Genomic DNA, 19,640 nt, shown 5'->3' with positions numbered 1-19,640 from the left:
GTCTGCACGGCTCACTGCCTTGCTTCCTGCTCAACTGCTGCCTCACCAAAATGTCTCTCCTGACCACAGAATCCAAACAGAACCTACCCTGGCACTTTCTGTTCTCCTTACCTGCTTCCTTTTTTCTCAAAATACTTATCTTCACGGGGACATATTATATACAACACTCTGTGGATCTCCCTCTAGAATGTAAGCTCTATGAAGGTAAGAGCAATACTTTATGTTCACTGATGTCTAATACAGTGCTCAGACTAGGAATCACTAAATAAATGAAAAAATATAAACATACATATATACACACACTCTCCCTTTAAAGAAGCAGTATATATAAAGAATCTGCCTGCAATGCAGGGGACCCAGGTTTGATTTCTGGGTCAGGAAGATCCCCTGAAGAAGGAAATGGCAATCTACTCCAGTATTCTTGCCTGGAGAGTCCCATGGACAGACGGCTACAGTCTATGGGGTCGCAAGAGTCGGACACAACTTAGCAACTAAACCATCCATATATAAAGAACGAGGCCTTTGGCAAATGAACGGAGGGATCTTGGTCTTTTTTCTTTCTATACCTCATAGGACTGAAGTGAAGATGAAACGAGATGACTATATGTGAATTGTTTAGCACAGCATTTGGCACATGCTGAATGTTTAATAAATGTTCACTTCTTTCCTACTTTGGTACAAGTTCAAAGGCAAAAACAACCATTACTTTCTTCTTGCTTTTATGTTGTTTTTCTTTTTCCCCAAACTTTAAACTTTTTATTTTGTATTGAGGTATAGTCTATTAACAATGATGATGTTTTTAATTAAGAATACAAATAAGGAAAAAAAAAAAAAAGAATACAAATAAGAGCAATAAAAGCAGTAAGACAAACCCTGGTATCTATCACCAAGTTACAGTAAATAGTCAAAAGTCTTTTTAAGAATTTTCCATATGAGTATGGCATTAAAAAAGACTTGCTTTGAGAAACCAAATATTGCGTTGTTTTTCCTCCCCCAATAACTGTAATTCCAGAACAAAAATGGTTATTCTAACCCCAAGGCCACCAAAGGAACACAGCAAGTGGAAGTCTTACCTCTTTGGTGAGGCTGTAGAAACCTCTGCACAAAGGGGTAGAAGTTGAAGAGAAAAAGCTGTGAAGAAAAAAATGCACGGACTTAATATATAAACTCTGCTGGGCTGCAGAGTTTCATTGCTCCATGATGTAATTATATCACCAAGCTTAACTAACTGGGAGTCATTTTTTTTACTTTCATTTCTTTTTCCCCCTCAACAAGTATGAGTGATCCAGGATGATTCAATGCACTGTATTAACCAAGAAAAGGAAGGCTATATTCCTATCCTCATTATGTCAAGGCAGAAAGTATACACAGAATAATCCAAGGGAGGAAAGGCAGTCAAAATGCAATATTCTACTTTTAAATTGATGTGGCTACAGAAGCAATTTTTTAGTCTTCAAAGGTAATAGTAATTCAAACCTGAATAGCACCTAGTGTAATCTGATCACCAAAAAACCTACAGTCTAGTTTTGTTATTGGATATCAGTCGAACCACTCCGGAGAAATTACTCTGAGGTTCACCTAGATGTGGGCTCCAAAATCACTGCAGATGGTGACTGCAGCCATGAAATTAAAAGGTGCTTGCTCCTTGGAAGGAAAGTTATGACCAACCTAGACAGCATATTGAAAAGGAGAGACATTACTTTGCCAACAAAGGTCCATCTAGCCAAGGCTGTGGTTTTTCCAGTAGTCATGTATGGATCTGTATGACTACACACAGTAGTCATGTATGGATTTGGACTCTCATCCGAAGCTGTGCATTGAAGAATTGATGCTTTTGAACTGTGGTGTTGGAGAAGACTCTTGAAAGTCCCTTGGACTGCAAGGAGATCCAACCAGTCCATCCTAAAGGAGATCAGTCCTGGGTGTTCATTGGAAGGACTGATGTTGAAGCTGAAACTCAAATACTTATTTGAAAAGATCCTGATGCTTGGGAAAGATTGAAGGTGGGAGGAGAAGGGTATGACAGAGGATGAGATGGTTGGATGGCATCACTGACTCAATGGACATGAGTTTGAGTAAACTCCAGGAGTTGGTGATGGACAGGGAGGCATGGCGTGCTGCAGTCCACGGGGTCGCAAAGAGGTGGACACAACTGAGCGACTGAATTGAACTGAACTACCTAGATGAAAGTGATGAGGATCCCGTTATTAAAGCAACTGTAATCTTTAACTTCAAGAAGAAAAACTTTGGAGATGGCCTAGTCTTTTTCAAAGCTCATCATGTGAGAATAAATTTTTTTCTATTTTAGTCACAGAGCAAAAGTCAGAAAACTAAATGGCAAGACTTGTGTTTGATATCGAAATGGATATTTAATTGCAGTCAGTTGTGAAGCTCCAGTTTTCATTTCCATCAAATCAGACTTCAATTACAAATCACTTTTGCTTTTGTATTGAGCTCAAATTCAGGTTGACTTGAAATTACTGCACAAATGTAACAAGAATTAACTGGATGATCCTGCTTTAGAACTGCAGCCCATGGAGAAAAAGCAATTTTTTCTTAAAATGTTAAATAGAAATGGAGTAAGTATATTCACTCATGTCTATTTACATTTTTATCTTGGTATTTGTCTATACTGCATGATATTCAATAAAGAAGCCTGTTTTACTTTTTGTTTTTTGAAGAAAGCAACATATTCAATGACAATCAGATCAGAACTAGTCACAAGAGCAAAACGACAGGAACAACCTCAATGGTCATTTCTTCATCGCCTGAATTTTTGGGAATTCCTCCTTCTTCTATAAAGGCAGATAGTCTGAGTATGTTTGAGGTTTCCATATGTATACACAATATACATACATTATACCACCAGAGTTCTTGCAATCTAATTTAATATTAAATGAATAATCAGAGAATTCAGCTTTGTTAAGTGAGTAAGCCGGAAGTCAGGAAAGCTATAAAGGGGTAAATGGTGAAACATAATAACAGTTGATAAAAATATATGGGCTATGTTGGCTCAGAAAAAAGTATAAGTGAAACAGAGGTAAATGAAGTAAAAAAAAAGAACAAAACTGTCTATAAACTGAATACACGTACAATTCAACATACATACTTACTGGTAAGAAAAAGTGACAAAAACAGCTGTTTTCCAGTGAAAGATTTTATCCTTTTGTAAACTATATGGGTTGAAATGGTATGCGAGGATCTACCTTAGTGTCCTTTTACCAAGAATAATTCTACTTATAATATTCATCAAGAGAAACACAATGCAATGCAAACCTCGTGAATTCCCACCAATCTGGAGATGAGGTTCATGAGCATCATCTTCACTTCAAACCTCTCCTTGGAGTTCTCCAGCTGCTTCAGTAGCTTTTCTGCAAAATCTGGAAAGAAGAAAATAATCAGAGACGTATACTGTGGGCCCACGGTCTGCACAATGTTATCCAACAAGTGTAGAGAAAAGTGGTGGTTTGATCATTGACTCTAGGGTGACTGTGCCTGAAATCACTCTGCAGAACCAGGATGGTGAAAACAGTGACAGGACAGGTGAAAAGACTTACACACAAGCAAATACACCTTGGATGGTGCCCAAAGTTAAGTCCTAAGGATTCCCAAGATTTTCAGCACCAACATCGAGTGACTGTCTGACAAACACTCTAAGACCTTGCTTCTTAAAGTGTGGTCTGCAGGACACCCGCAGCTGTCCACCGTGTAGCTTATTACAAATACTGAAACTCAGGACCTACCCCCAGACCTACTGAACATCAGAATTTGTACTTTAATAGGATCCCACAGTGATTTGTGTATGCCTTAAAGTTTGAGGAACACTGACCAAGAGGAAGGGTCAGTAACCTGGAGTACAGAAAGCATTTAAAAGCCCCATTGCCAGGGGAAGGATAGATTCGGGGTTTGGGCTTGACATGTACACACTGCTATGTTTAAAATAGATAACCAACAGGGATTAAACAAAACAACAACCCCATTGTCCAGTCATACCCCATATCCACTAATCAATCTCTGGGAATAACAGGACCTAAGTACCAGTATAGTTTCATAAAATTCCCCAACTGATTCCATGTGCTATCTAGTTTGAGAACTACTGTTCTAGAACAGTTTCCCACATTTTAGGTTTCCACCCATTGGTTTTTTAAAAAAACAAAACAAAACAAAAAAATGGGAATAAGAAGAGATTGTTAATTTTTCATTTGGTCAAGTACAATGTCCTACTATTAACTACATTATGAAAGACATGAATTGTGAAGAGAGCTGTTCCCCCACATTTTTCTTATTTTGCTGTGGGCTGGGAATCACTGCTTTAGAACGTAATTCTCTAGGCCAGGACCAACAGGCAACAATTTAGCATTTATTGTCTATTAAGTGCCAGGGATTTTATATTCTCTGATAACCTGGAAGTTAGGAAGCTAAATAGGCAGATAAAGCCAACAAGGAACTTGGGAGGTCATAACTGTAGTACCTTGGGGATCATGAATCAAGTGAATAGCTGAAAAGTTAAACACCTCTGGTTTTTTCTTCTTTTTATGTTTCTGAAAGAAAGGGAAAGGAAAATATTTACATTCTGAATTATAGTGAAGAGGTCCTAGGCTGTTACCAAGTCTGTCACACTATTTAAAAAGGAAAAAAAAAAAAAAAAAACTTTGTTCCAAAAAACTTTTTTTCAACTGGAAGAACTAAAGGTGGTTTATATCTTCTAAGAGTCAGCTTGAGAATGTTCCAGTTATTAGCACCTGTGAGACTTACAGGGATTTGGAAATATAAACATTAAAAAACAAACTAGGGCCAAATTAATGACTTCAAATAATCACTACAAAATATACGATTTACTTCGTTTGCATTCTCTTCTGAGAAGACATGATCAAAACAAATAAAAATGAACTTAATCAAATTAATTTATTCAAGTCACAGATTTTGCTAGAGCTGAGAACAATTATTCATCTAAAAAAAATCAGGGCTTAAAAATTCATCACACATTTCTAAGTCTTTAACAAAAATGCTACTTTATTTCAAATGCCTAAAAGCTTTTGCTAAAGACCACATATTCTGCGTTTTAATGAATCCCATCTCCTTTTCTAGGTGTGAGTCTCACCGTGAGGACTTTCATAGCCTTTTCCAACTTTTTCTTGTTTTTAGAGCTTTTCTTCCCAGTGGCATACTGCACAAGCAGGTCTCTTGCTGTTGGTCCTTCATCCTGAAGAAAAAATAAAACCATAAACAAGGAAAATCTGCATAAGAGCAGAGAATAACCCTTTCAGTCACTTCTTTGTATTTGTACTCTTTGCATGACGCTATTAAAAATAAACGCAACTTTAAAAATTCAATGAAATATTTGTCCATGTGCAGAAACAGGCACATACGAAGATTTCTACTACAGCACTAGCTTGTTTTTCTGCTTTAGCTTTTATTGAAGTATAATATATAGACAAAAGGCAACTAAGTTTTTATTTGAAGGAAAAAAAACAAACCTGGAAACAAGTGTTTATCAATAGGGAAATGCTTAATCTACACTACATTCATTTCATATTCTGAAACATCATGTGGAGGTTAAAGTACTGAGATAGATCTATATGTACAAGTAGAAGACTATCCAAATGCACTGATACATCTCTCTCTCTATATATATATGTCATCACAAAGAAAACACAGTGCAAAATAAAATATATTGTTTATATATATTTTAAAAACAGACTACACACATAAGACAATATATATACAGGTCCACATATAAATGCATGAGAAACGAAATGGTTATCTATGAAAAGGGAGGTGGGAAAGAAAGAAGAAAGGATTGAGAAAACTTTAATTTTACTATATCTGTAATATCTGAAATTTTTACAGTAGGAATGTATTGTTCATATGTTATTTAATAAAATAATAACAAAACAAATTACAAGATGTTATTTCATATTCCACTATTATTACCAAAATGCAAAAATGAGAAGGGACATTTTTTCAGAATTTGTTTTTCATCTTAATAAAAGTATTTTTAACAAAGAAAATTTCATGACATCATAAATCCTGATTCTTCCTTTTAAAGATGCTATACCACCCAGGGCTTCCCAGGTGGTGCTAATGGTAAAGAACCTGCTTGCCAATGCAGGAGATACAAGAGATGCGAGTTTGATCCCTGGGTCGGGAAGATCCCTTGGAGGAGGGCATGGCAACCCACTCCAGTGTTCTTGCCTGGAGAATTCCATGGACAGAGGAGCCTGGCAGGCTATAGTCTTCAGGGTCACAGAGTCGGACATGACTCAAGAGACTTAGAACACACACACACATACGACTTCCTTTCTCCACTCTATAAACCTCCATGATGTTTAACCTCAAAAATATATTGGCAGTAATTTTTATTATAGGTTTAAACAGTGCGATATAGGTATAGCTTTAGAAAGAACAAGATAACTAAGTTTTATTAGTTATTTAGCCAATCTTACTGAATGGGACAAAATCTAAATAGAACAAAATCTCCGCATGGCAGAACTCAATAAAGGATAAAGGTAGCATAGAAGTTTCTAACTTTAACAATCTACTCTGAGAGCAATAATAAAATCTGATAAACTGTAAAGTTCAAAAACATCCGTGGTTAAACTAACCTCAGACTCTGAGTCACTGGCTTGTTTCTCCTCTTCATCTTTCCCAAGGAAGAATGTCAAAGCAGCAACTAATATCTAAAGAGCAGTTCAGACAAAGTCAATTACTCATCCCAGCTTATAACAAAGAATAAATACTTGTGTCTATATTTTATATATGCATATGAACCAGGATCTGAAGCGAAAAAAAAAAAAAAGAGTGGTAGGATTTGGGCTCATCTTTCTTAGCCAGGCTCTACATAGCTGTTATCCTTCAAGCAGCAAGTCAAGAACTTCTACATCCCCCATAAGAAAAGGGATATCATAGTCCTTCTAACAAAAAGTCAAACAAGCCCTTAAATTTCTTTCAGCTTTGTCCTAACCCAATAAAAGAACAGTCAAGAATTACAGGGGAAAACATAAAATAAATGCTAAGGCTATCGTTTAATAGAGAGCATTTTAAAAACTCTTATTTTGTTTGCCTGTTCCAGAGCACAGATAAAGGAGGGAAGCAGCCTGAGCACAGGACGGACAGTGTGTTTGCACACCAGCGCTTCCTTACACACCCACTCCTCTCCTTCACCTTTCGGCTAGAGAGGGGACTGACTACCTACTATGGTGCCTTCACACAGCCCTGCAGGAGCTCACCTTGGTGACCTTAGAGAAACAGGCCGTTGTGATCACATTGACAGTTTTGGCATCGTTCCTGGGGGAAGACAGTGGAGTGTTTCAAAGTAAATTTTCATTCTATTGTACTTGATAGCATAGACAATGGCACAGAATAAATAATAAATACTTCTGACATGTTAAAATTTATAGTTTGTACTATTTCAAAAAGTCATGGGTTGCTAAACAGCCAACTACAGGCGAACATTTCTAGCCCAGTTCAATTCTAGCTCAGTCTTCTGTCAGAAAGCTATGCAGACATTAAAAAGTGGGTTTTTTTGAAGGATTTTAAATGACATATAAACCCTACTCAAGATAAATTGGGGGGAAAAAATTTTAAAAAACTACAATACAGCAAAATTCCAACCATACTTCAACATTCACATTAAAGAAAAGACAAGAAGAAATATCATATTAACTGTGATTGTCTCTTTGTGACCCTATGGACCTTAGCCCGCCAAGCTCCTCTGTCCATGGGATTTCCCAAGCAAGAATACTGGAATGGGTTGCCATTTCCTTCTCCAGAGGATCTTCCCAACCCAAGGATTGAACCTGCGTCTCTTTGTCTCTGGCATTGGCAGGCGGGTTCTTTACTACTAGTGCCACATGGAAAGCATACAGGTAGTAGGACTACCAATAAATTAAAAAAAGAAAAAAGCCAACTTTCCAGCTTTTCTGCTGCAACAAATATCACTTTTATACTTTTTAAAAAATTAGTGAATAAGAAAAGCAAAAGACATGAGTTGGGGGTACTGTACCAACAAGCTGAAGTTTATTTAAGTAAAGAGAATAAATTGATTTGAAAATCTTCACAGAGGCAGAGTAGGAATAGCCTACACTTCAGAGTTTTGACAGATCAGGGTTTGAATTTCAACTCTACCTTCTATTAGCTGCTACACTTAAGCTCATGAACCTACAGGTCTCATTACCTGTAAGATGGGAATAATCCCAGATAAGCTACATTACACTGTTCCGCAGGCTGAACTGGGTAAGGCATAGTGCAGGTGCTCAAGAAATGGTAGCCAGTGTTATCATTAGTCATTTGGATTGCCTCTGTATGTTTACTTCCAACTTAATCTATATCAGTGATATATTAAAGAGCTCAAAATCAAGAAATATATTTGTGTATATGTTCTGTGGTAACTACAGATGTATACAAGCCCATTTGTCAAGAGATAAGTACATATATATTACCAGATGTTTCTTCTGTAGAGTTCAATCATGACATCCAAAGATATTTTGGCTGCAGTTGCATTGCTATCTCTTAACATGGTATACATGAAATTCTGCAATACCTGAAGGAAAAGTGGAGAAAGAAGGCTTAATATATTGCACAATACTGAAGTACAATGCTGCAAACATGGAAAACAAAAGGGTACTTACTATATTCACTTTATTGTTCTTATGTTTTGCATTTATATTCTTGATATCAGTCACAATATGAGTGTATAAAGTCTGTGGAAAATAAACAAAAACATGTACATTAACTGACATTCCTAATCTCACTTTATTTGGAGAGAAATACAAATGTACAAGAGGATTTAGCTTACCCGTTTTTCATTCTATCACAAAAGAGACCAAAAACAAACAAAACAAAAAAAGCAGCTAAAGGAAAGTTACCCTCAAAAGGTTAAATATGGAGTTACATGACCAGCAAATCCACTCCTGGTTAAATTCCCAAGAGATATGAACATCTATTTCCAATGTTCACACAAACATTCATAGCAGCATTATTCCTAACAGCCAGAAAGTGAAAACAATGTAAATGTTCACTAACTGATCAGTGAATAAACAGAAAGTGATATAACCAGAGAATGAAACATTATTTGGCAACAAAAAGGAATGAGGTGATGACACAAGCCACAATATGGAGGTACTTTGAAATATTAAGTGAAAGAAGCCAGTCACAAAAAATCACACATTATATGATTCCATTTATAAGAAACATGAAGAGTAGGCAAATCTATAGAGACCAAAAGTACATTGGTGGTTGCCTAGGGCTGGGACAGATGGGAAGATAGATGGGAGGATGGGAGTAACTGCTAATGGGAATGAGGTTTCTTTTAAGGAGGTTATGAATGTTCTAAAATTGACTGTGGTGATGGTTGCAAAACTCTGTGAATGTACTAAACACCAGTGAATTGTACACTTTCAATGGATGAACTGTATGTGAATTATATTATCTCAATAAAATCGTTATTTTTTTTTAATGGGAAAGTTACTCCCCTAAACGCATGCAGATATCATTGGTACCCAAAATATAGACCACTTTTATTCCACAAGTTAGATCAAGAAGTATAATTGCTAAAATCAAATGAATATAGTCTCTTAACACTTTGAAAAAAAGTTAATGAATGTAAACTTTAGTTTCTCTTTCTGAAAATTCTTTCACAAACCTTCAGCTCCTGGTCTTACTTATATATATAAAGCAAACATAAAGTCACAGGGAAATATAAATAACAAAAAAGGTCAGTTTTAGCTGGTCAGTACTATGCAGCAGAAAAGGGACAGGGTTCTGGAGCCAGGCTGCCTGGCTTTATGCTCCTGCAGGAGCTGTGTGACCCTGGACATGTTACTCTCTCTCTCTCTGTGCCTCAAATTTTTCATCCGTGAAATAATAACAATAATAAGCCCTATCTCATAGCACTTTGGGAGTAAAAAAATATGTAAAATGCTCTGAAAATGGTAACCCAGCAAAAAGTAAACAATGAACATTAGCTATTACTACTATATTGCCCTGTACACAATGCTCAATTTTTTCCTATTAAAATTATTTCTTAGCTGTTTCCAATGATTCAAAGCCTCAAGAATTCAAGAAACTCTAAACTCTCTAAGTTTTATGTCACTACAAGGAAAAATGACATATGGGGGTAGGGAGTAATTTTGTTCTTTACCTTTCGCAGAAGCTTATCATGGCAACGTAGAAGTTCAAAGAAGAGTTCCAGCAAACTTGAGGGATTGATGAGATTCTTATTTCTCAGCAAGATCAAAGCTTTGCAAAATGTCTCAGGAAGGAAAAAAAACCATACTATAAGACAATGATAAAGATGACAAAGTGGAGGCGGAACATCCCCAAATTGCTTAGTATCTTCTACTAATTAGGTGTTATTCCAGGCATTGAAACAGAACAGAAAGTCTCTGCCCTTGTGGAGCTTACACTGGGGGTGGAGCAGAAGAGGGGACAGACAAGCAAGTAAGCATATAAACAGGTGAATCTCAGGAAGGAATTTAAAACAGGGTGGTATAATTACTACATAGTGACTGAGGGAGGGCTCCTTTACACAGGAGGTAAAGGAAGTATCAACATAAAATACTAGTGATCAGTGAATCCACTGACATAAGAAAGGTGGGTAACAATAACATAACACACTAAACTGGAATAATCAACCTGAATTTGTGACTTTACAAGGCATTTTTTTTAAGTACTGTTAGCAGTAAGAACAGCCCAATGGCAGTTGCAGCACTCTCACCACCAACTTCCATGAGTTCCCTAACCCCCCGAATTTTGGCTTCTAATACAATTCTCCATTAGATGGAATAAGCGATCCTTGGCGAACAGTTGATTTCAAGTCTTGGGGCAGACAAAATAGTAAGAAAAAATTTGAAACTATTTCTGCCAGAATGCAAGGATGCTTTTGAACACATCATGGGCATTGTTAAAAGGACTGGCCAGGTTGTGACAATTTGAACTTAAATAATAGGTACCTATGATGTCAAAGATAGAGAAATATAAATTTTATTAAATATGTAGATGTTATTTAAAAATAACATAAATAATTTAAAAACCATGATTTTATTAAGTAAGTAAATGTTAATATATGTGAGTATTTTGTTTGTTCCACTAAAAAACACAGTTGTTTATACCTATTTAAGCAGGAAGGAGTGAACAAAAATTTGGGAATGATAAAAGTCCTGGAAAAATAGCAAATAGGCTAGGAAGAAAAAGTCCAGGAGTTGAAAAGGATTGGTGGTTATCACTACAGCTAATTAAAAACAGGATTCACCATTGTGTTCTAATGATTCCTCTAAAGAGGAATGCTAATTATACTGATTCAATCCCTTGTTTCCTAGCAATCTCCTAATTATTTTACTAATCATCATAAAACATTACAAAGAAATAATACACATATTTATTTAATAATGCTTGCAGACCAATTTGGTTGGATACTGTTAGCACACAAAACAAAGAAAACCTAATTACTTGGAAAGACAGTAAGTCTCTACACTCAAAATCTGTATGGCCCAGAAGGGCTTGAAAAATCCATGACATGAGTAAAAGTCTTCCATAATGGTTCAAATCTGAAGCCTTTTAGGCTGTGCTGAAATAGTATTCTTTTTCTTTGGGGCCTAACCAAATTAAGATAATCCTAGAGAAGTATAAAAATAGAATTACAGAAAGCTTGGGAAAATGAAAGAATAAGAAACAAAGTTGAATCTACAGACTTAGCATTTTTATAAACTCTGGTAAAGGATATTAGAATGTTTTGTGACCATAATTTTTGTGTAAGTTCTACCAGCTATAAAGATGTTTGAAAAGTTGATGCATGAAATTTAAATAATGCCTCTGACTGGGTTCCCTAGCATCAGAGCGCAATTTATTACAGAGGTTTGTCCAGTGTGTGCTCTTTTCTAGAAGGGAAGGAAAGAAAGCAGGAGAAGGCAGAGAAAAGCTGGGCAAGGATGTATCCGTGGCTGGAGACAAGCTTTGTTTGATCACAGAGAAGCCCTGGAGTTGGATCCACCCTGTGGGAAGGGTTGGCTTTTGAACCTCTGGGTTAGTCAGACATCACCTGTGGGCTGGAGGGCCACCCCTCAGGGGCTAGGGCTCCTATTTAGCTGAAGACAGTGCTCTAGAGGGGAGAAGGCAATAGCAACCCACTCCAGGACTCTTGCCTGGAAAATCCCATGGACGGAGGAGCCTGGTGGGCTGCAGTCCGTGGGGTCGCTAAGAGTCAGACGCGACTCAGCGTCTTCACTTTCACTTTTCACTTTCATGCATTGGAGAAGGCAATGGCAACCCACTCCAGTGTTCTTGCCTGGAGAATCCCAGGGACAGGGGAGCCTAGTGGGCTGCCGTCTATGGGGTCACACAGAGTCGGACACGAGGGAAGTGACTTCGCAGCAGCAGCAGCAGTGCTCTAGAGAAAGGGCCGCTGGAAGCCTTTATACCTGACATTCTCCGCAGGTGGGAGCACTGGCCAGGTAAAAGGGACCCAATGTCAGTCACCCAGGTAACAGTGTTTACAAATGCACAAACTGGCTACTTAATGGATAAATGTCTCAATTCAGCTTTATAAAAACTCTAAGTTGTAATTAGAGTTCTTCATGCATATGAGGTTTGAATGACTAAGAGGAATCACCTACTCAAAATGGGGAAAAGAACATCCTGGCAGGGTTAGCAGGCTGGCAGAACAGAGAGATCAGAGGGGAGTGTAGCAGAAAAGGAGATGAGGTCAGAAACACAGGCAGGAAGCAGATCATGTAAGGATTTACAGGCTAAGTAAGTTTGAGTTGTTTCCTGTGTAAATGAGAAGCACAGAAGAATTTTAATGAATGGGTGATACACTGATCAATGGTTTAGAAAGATGTCTTGATGGCAGACGGTTCTCATTCAAATATCCATACATATTATACACACATGTGACCACAGCACAGTTTATCAACCCCAGTACTGGCCCTACCATTCGGAGATCTGGATCCAAGACAGTGTGGTTGTAGGAGAGAAGATCTTTCAGCTCTTGAGGAAAGTTACTTAAATGTTCCGGATAACAGTGACTAATCTGTAACAAAGCAAAGGCTCTTCTGAAGTTTTCCTTTCTCTCCTATAATTCAGATGCACAGATTAAGGATGTTCTGCAAAAGGAGAGTAAAAGGCTATGTTTCATAGAAGTAGATGCTCCAAGTCATCTCTTTCTCTTCTACACACTAATCTCTCTTGACTCCTTTCATATTTCTTCTAGTCTTAGTAAATTATATGACATGATTCAGAATCTGCTTTTATGATGAATTTGAAGAAAACAAATGGTTTGAAAGTTTTTTTTGCTCTGGTTGGTTCTGTGAAAAGTTTTAGTGAAATCCTGTAGCAACATAGGAGAAAAATAAAATTTGCAAAAAGGGAAAGTAAAAAAAAAATTTTTTTTAATTAGGCTTCCACTTACAAATGGAATGAGATTGGGTACAAGTGGGAAAATATTCTGCAAGCTGTGTGTAACAACTAGTCTGTGACTTACCCCCCACCTCCGAAAAAAAATCTTACCTGCGCCATAAACATCACCAGCTCTGCCAGTTCTTTGTTGGGTTTATTTGGTTGTAATTTGAAAATCTCCACATTGGATTTGTAGTGATTATACTGCTGTAGAAACTGTAAAAAAATAAAATTTAAACTGGTCACCTTCTATTATAAGACTTTCTCAGTACAGAATAAAAAAGTTACTTAGAAATCTTTGATAGTGGCATTGAGAAAAAGATGTAGTAAAGGTATATAAAAACACTGTTTTCCTTTATCAGTATTCTTCAAAACGAGTTTTGAAAAATCTGTGCACATCTAATCTAAAGACCCTTTCCCTTAGCATTAGAAATCTAGGTACAAAGATATGAAGAACAGTGAAACAAGAGTCAAAGACTCAGATCTGGCTCTATATTGCCACTTACTATCTAAATGATCCTCTATTGTATTATCTATGATATGGAGCCCCAATACCTGCAAAAATATATGAATCAGAAAATGGGCAATAAAATGTAAAATTACACCTCAAGTACACAAAGCTCTCCAGCCAAAATTTCCTTCTTCCTTTAAATAATAATTATTTTACCCTGGAGTTCTAGATAAGATGTGTTAACAGGCAAAAGCAACTGATACAAAAGAAATAATACTGATAATAGCTCCCCTTTATTTGGTACTTGCTATGTGCCAAACTCATCGTGTACATTACTTCATTTAATTATGTTTAATTCTAATAATAAAACAATAATCTAATGCTGGAACTCCCAAGCTATTCTATGCCCTACACCCACTCTCCATGCCTAGGTCATGGCTTCAAACTATGTGTGTTTCTGTGAGATAGAGAGAAAGGGAGAGAATGGAGAAGAGGGGGAAGGGAAGGGGAGGGGAGAGAGAGGGACACTTAGAAACAGAATGAATATTTCTTTATATTACCATCCCTGACTGGTTCAGTGAACTCCAAATTCACGTATCCCATTGCCTGCTGAGCTGTCTAACAGACATCTTAAACTTAGCTTGGTCAAAAAACATGACCCCTGATTTCCCTCCAAAACTGCTAGGCCTCCAGTTTTCTCCAAGAGTAGGAATCAAAGAGGGAGACCTGCAGTCCCTACGTGCTTCAGTTAAGACCCTACTTCTCTAGATTCCACAATGCCACTGACAAGTGAAGAGAGCGCCCCATTACTCAGAGTGCTCCCGGCAAGATCCTTATCCCACTTCTTCCCCTGGATGACTAGAAAATAATTTAATTAAAAAGGTATTTTTATCTGTATAGCTCACTACCATAGTCCCAGTACCTAGTACACAATAGGTACTAAATAATATTTGTCACATACCCAGATGCAGAAATAAAAACACCTGAATCATTCTTCCTTCCTTTTTCCTTCTCCCCCAGGTCCACTCCACCTAGAAGTTCTACTAGCTCCATGTCTCCATTTCCTTGAGAGCTAGCCTCAATCTGTTCACTTCTCTCCACTTCTGTTGATAATTCCAACAGAGGTTGGTAGTACCACCAACCCTCACCTAGGCCATTCTGATAGCTGTTACATTAGTTACCCTGCTTGCAATCTTGCTGCTCTACAATCTATAACCTCCAGAGTAAATTTTTAAAAATATAAATCAGATCATGTCACACCTCTGCTTAAAACTCTTCAATAGCTCCCTAACACACCAAGAGTAAAATCTTAACTCTACCATGATTTCAAGGGCCCCACATGACCCAATCTCTGTCTGCCTGCATTTCCCATGTCATCTTACACTACCCTTTTCTGTGCTCACTACATGTTAGCCACACCAGCCGCCTCTCCACCTCTTCTCCACTGAAAGCCTCTACACTTCCTATTCTCCCTATCTAGAATGCTCTTGACCTGTCTCAATATCATAGCAGAAAAGCCTTCCCTGTTTATGGGAGCCAAATCAACAGCCTCCAGTCCTAATATACTCATATCCAATTTTACTTTCCTCATAACTCTCATCACTCTATGTCTTCCATCATTGGAATCTTACTATCATTAGAATGTAAATCCAAGAGAAGAAGTCTCCCTTATCTTATTTATCCCTGCATCCTGAGTGCTTGGTGGTAGTGACTGAGTTGGTAAGTCATGTCTGACTTTTTGCAACCCCATGGCCTGCAGTGTGCCAGGCTCCTGGAAATTACAATTTTCCAGGCAAGAACACTGGAGTGGCTTGCCATTTCCTTTTCCAGGGGATATTCCCAACCCAGGGATCAAACCTGTGTCTGTTGTGTCTTCTGCTTGGCAGGTGGATTCTTTACCACTGAGCTACCTAGGAAGCCCAGTACCCTGACTGCTTAGAATTATAAATACTAACACACAGGAGATACAATATGTGTGAATTTGTATAAGAATTTCTTAAGTGAATGGATGAGTAATCCTCTGAGGTAGGTATTATCTCCTTGCACATTCAAATACACATAGGCTCAGGTGGTTAAATCTCTGGTTATACAGTTGGTCAATAATAGGCCCAGAGTACAGAGTTAGTGCTGAAACCAGTGCTTTTAAATACAGCACTGTATAGACTCTCAACTATGCTTTGTCTAATGGTTTATGCTGGGCTGTGCTTAGTCGCTCAGTCATGTCCAATTCTTTGCAACCCCATGGACTGTAGCCCACCAGGCTCTTCTGTACATGGGGATTCTCCAGGCAAGAATACTGGAGTGGGTTGCCACGTCCTCTTCCAGGGGATCTTCCGAACACAGGGATCGAACCCAGGTCTACCGCATTACAGGGGGATTCCTTACGGTCTGAACCACCAGGGAAGCCCAAGAATACTGGAGTGGGTAACCTATCACTTCTCTAGGGAAACTTCCCCACCCAGAAATCAAACCAGGGTCTCTTGCATTACAGGTAGATTCTTTACCAGCTGAGCTACTGTGGAAGCCCCTAAGGTTTACACTGCTTTACACATCTCAAATCCTCACCTACATTACTTAACTTCTTGTATTTGTTCCTAACTCTTTATTTCCACTCCCCTGAATCTTTCAAAAGGCTCTCTCTGCTGGTGATCTAAACCACTGAGACCGCTATACGTGCTGCAGTCCACGGCATCACAAAGTTGGACGCGACTTAACCATTGAACAACAACAACAGTAACAGTTCACATAAATACTTCTATGTGAAAATCTGGAGGAGGAGGGGAAATGAGAAGGGCAATCAAAAGATGAATAATTATGTTAGCCATTTGCACAAATAATTGCAGCAGATACCTGTTTAATGCCTGTCAGATAAATGGGTGTCTGAAGAAAGCATTGGCAAATTAATATCAAAATCATCACTTGCATTCTGTCACTTCTCAGCTCAAACACATGTAATGTTCACAATTTGTATGAGGTCAGTATACAAAGCTCCTCACAGTCTGGATCTTATCTCTAATTTTCAACTTTGTCTTTTCCCGACTTAAATTCTGACATCCAGGCCATGCCAGCTTCTGATGAGACTGAATCTGGTTTTAAATATATATTGAAGCGAAGTCGCTCAGTCGTGTCCGACTCTTTGCGACCCCATGGACTGAGGAGCAAGGCTCCTCAGTCCATGGAATTTTCCAGGCAAGAGTACTGGAGTTGATTGCCATTTCCTTTTCCAGGGGATCTTCCCAACCCAGGGATCGAACCCGGGTCTCCGGCACTGCAGGCAGACGCTTTACCGTCTGAGCCACCAGGGAAGAGTATATATATTAAATATACATACCAAGCTAGAAAAGACTCTGATGCTGGGAAAGACTGAAGGCAGGAGAAGGTGACGATAGGATGAGTTGGTTGGATGGCATCACCGACTCAAACGGACATGAGTTTGAGCAAGCTCCGGGAGATGGTGAAGGACAGGGAAGCCTGGCATGTTGGAGTACATGGTTTCGCAAAGAGTGGACACGACTGAACTACTCAACACCATCATCAACCAAGCTCCTGTGTCTGTCCCGTATACTTGAGAATCCGCCCTCCTTCCCAACACAGTCCCTGGCACAGAACGCCAGCTCCCGGAAACAGACTTAGATCTAAAGTATTCTAACAAAAGTTTCATCAAGTTTTAATGACTAATTCAATTTAGGAGTTTCAGAAAACAAAAGGCTTGAGAAAATTTCCTGGAAGTCGGGGGTTAGGGGGCGGACCATTTGTCTCTCCACCTCAATAAGGTCCGGAGAGAAAGCAAAATGAGGTCTCTTAAAAGGTGTTTCTGTAGCAGCGGGGTCTAGCGAGCAAGCAGAAAATCCAAACAGGCAGCAGCTTTCAAGAGGTGGGAAAAGAACCCTGAGGTATGTGTCTCCTTTAACCTTTTTTCCTCCTCGCGGGGAACCCCTGAACTTAAGAGACGAACACGCGGCGAGACAGAATCCCAGCTACATCCTACGCCTCGCTATAGCCAGCGTCTCAACCCGGGTTTCCAGCGTCACCGCGCCGCATTCCCACCTCCTCCACGTAGGCCGGCGGGTCCCGCTTGATCAAATTCTGTAACTGCGGAAGGTTGCTGGGCAGCTTGTTATTGTTTCTGCTAGACATGTTGGCTGCTGACTGGCTCCGCGACGAGCAATTTTAACAAAACCCACAACGCTGGCAACTTCCAACTGTCTCAGCCGCCGTTCGGAGTCGCGCTTCCGTGTGTAACCGGAAACAGCACATGGGTAGCTCGGCGGGCGGCGCCATCTTGGTTCTTAAAGCTAGCTTAACTACGGGAGCCTCAAAGTGTCAAACTTACTCTCGCGGCCGATCTGCTCTGCCAACGGTTTACTGATTTTTTTCCCTTCTTCAACCAACCCTGCTACTACCTAGCGTTGCTGAAATAATCTGAAATGGAAATACTCTCCCCGCCCCACACACAATTGTTTCTTTCACCATCCCGACACTCTCATGAAACAGATAGATGAAAATTAATAGTTACGAAAACAAACAAAAACCCTCACAGCCTAAAGTTTTAAAGAAAGCTGAGCGCCGAAGAATTGATGCTTTTGAACAAAGGTGTTGGAGAAGACTCTTGAGAGTCCCTTGGACTGAAAGGAGATCAAACCAGTCCATCCTAAAGGAAATCAGTCTTGAATATTCATTGGAAGGACTGATGCTGAAACTGAAACTCCAATACTTTGGCCGCCTAATGCGAAGAAGTGACTCACTGGGAAACATTGAGGGCAGGAGAAGAAAGGGACGACAGAGGGTGAGATGGTTGGATGGCATCATCCACTCGATGGACATGCATTTGAGTAAACTCCGGGAGTTGGTGATGGATAGGGAGGCCTGGCGTGCTGCAGTCCACAGGGTCACAAAGAGTCGGACAAGACTGAGCGACTGAACTGAACTGAAAGTTAGAAGCGAAGTGTGCAAAAATAAATATGTGTAGAATGAATTAATCCCTCACCCCGTTCCAAGCACTTCACTTGTATTGAATCCTGAGAAAAGCTCTCTAAAAATAGGTGCTAAAATTACCCCTACTTTGCAGATGTGGAAACAGACTTGGACAAGTTGACTGCCTAAGTTCATAGCAGGTGAGGAAGCTGGGATTTCAGTCCAGGCAGTCGTGATCATAACTAGATGAGAAAGAAAAATGTAGCCTGATAGTTGTCAGCTGGCTAGCTGGTCTGGCATCAATAGATGGACAGTGGTATTCCCCTGCTTAATATAAGCAATTTCACAGAACACCGGCTTCAGTCCAGGTCATCTGCGGCCATGTCTGAATGAGCCAAAAAACAAGACAACTCTGTAATCACATCTAGGCACAAGCAAGTTCAAGAACTCTGTGCAAACCACTTGCAGTTTTTCAGCTACACTTGGAGAAGGACTATTCTACCTATCATTGAACCAGGTACTTGTGAAATTATTAAGAAGTAAATGTAAACAATAAATATTTTTTTTAGAAGCCCTTTCACAGATTTGAATTAAAAATGTTGTTTTTGTTGGTTCGATTAGTGAGGGAAAAAAGCATTCTCAAAACAAAATATATTGAAATAATTTAATTCTTATCAAAATTAAAAGCTTATGTACTATGAATATTTAAGTCACTAAAATATGACTTATAAGTTAAACACTCAGGCCATGTCACCAGCTTTTATTCATAGTCTGTACATTAGGCACTAGGGTAAGTGTTTGTCTGTTTTTGTTTTGTTTTTGGACATGCCTCTTGGCTTTCGGAATTTTAGTTTCCCAAACAGGGACCAAACCCAGGCCAGTG

At 38.9% G+C, this 19,640-nt stretch overlaps 2 protein-coding genes across 7 annotated transcripts in view; one reads left to right on the top strand and one right to left on the bottom strand.

The window, feature by feature from the left end:
• SDAD1 (SDA1 domain containing 1) overlaps window positions 1-18,107 on the bottom strand; it is a 29,092-nt gene extending 10,985 nt beyond the window's left edge. The window contains exons 1-12 of one of the 2 annotated variants that reach the window (XM_061145758.1): window positions 17,891-18,107; window positions 13,504-13,608; window positions 12,929-13,027; window positions 10,142-10,252; window positions 8,631-8,702; window positions 8,442-8,542; window positions 7,230-7,287; window positions 6,606-6,680; window positions 5,102-5,203; window positions 4,472-4,541; window positions 3,277-3,380; window positions 1,074-1,131 (exon numbers count right to left, since the gene is read on the bottom strand). In XM_061145758.1, coding sequence (XP_061001741.1) covers window positions 1,074-1,131; window positions 3,277-3,380; window positions 4,472-4,541; window positions 5,102-5,203; window positions 6,606-6,680; window positions 7,230-7,287; window positions 8,442-8,542; window positions 8,631-8,702; window positions 10,142-10,252; window positions 12,929-13,027; window positions 13,504-13,608; window positions 17,891-17,980 — 1,045 coding nt within the window. In that variant the 5' untranslated portion in view covers window positions 17,981-18,107. Of the gene's footprint in view, window positions 1-1,073; window positions 1,132-3,276; window positions 3,381-4,471; window positions 4,542-5,101; window positions 5,204-6,605; window positions 6,681-7,229; window positions 7,288-8,441; window positions 8,543-8,630; window positions 8,703-10,141; window positions 10,253-12,928; window positions 13,101-13,503; window positions 13,609-17,890 lie in introns of those variants that run through there. The other variant, XM_061145759.1, reaches the window with a different exon arrangement.
• Window positions 17,538-19,640, top strand: part of ART3 (ADP-ribosyltransferase 3 (inactive)) — a 146,376-nt gene continuing 144,273 nt past the window's right edge. For 2 of the 5 annotated variants that reach the window (XM_061145767.1, XM_061145765.1), the window contains exon 1: window positions 17,538-17,736. The gene's annotated coding sequence lies outside the window, so the exon portion shown is untranslated. Of the gene's footprint in view, window positions 17,737-18,189; window positions 19,275-19,640 lie in introns of those variants that run through there. The other 3 variants (XM_061145761.1, XM_061145766.1, XM_061145762.1) reach the window with 3 other exon arrangements.

This window comes from Dama dama, chromosome 6, assembly GCF_033118175.1.
Source record: "Dama dama isolate Ldn47 chromosome 6, ASM3311817v1, whole genome shotgun sequence".
In the NCBI taxonomy this organism is placed as follows: Eukaryota; Metazoa; Chordata; class Mammalia; order Artiodactyla; family Cervidae; genus Dama; species Dama dama.
This window is presented reverse-complemented; position numbering and strand designations above follow the sequence as displayed.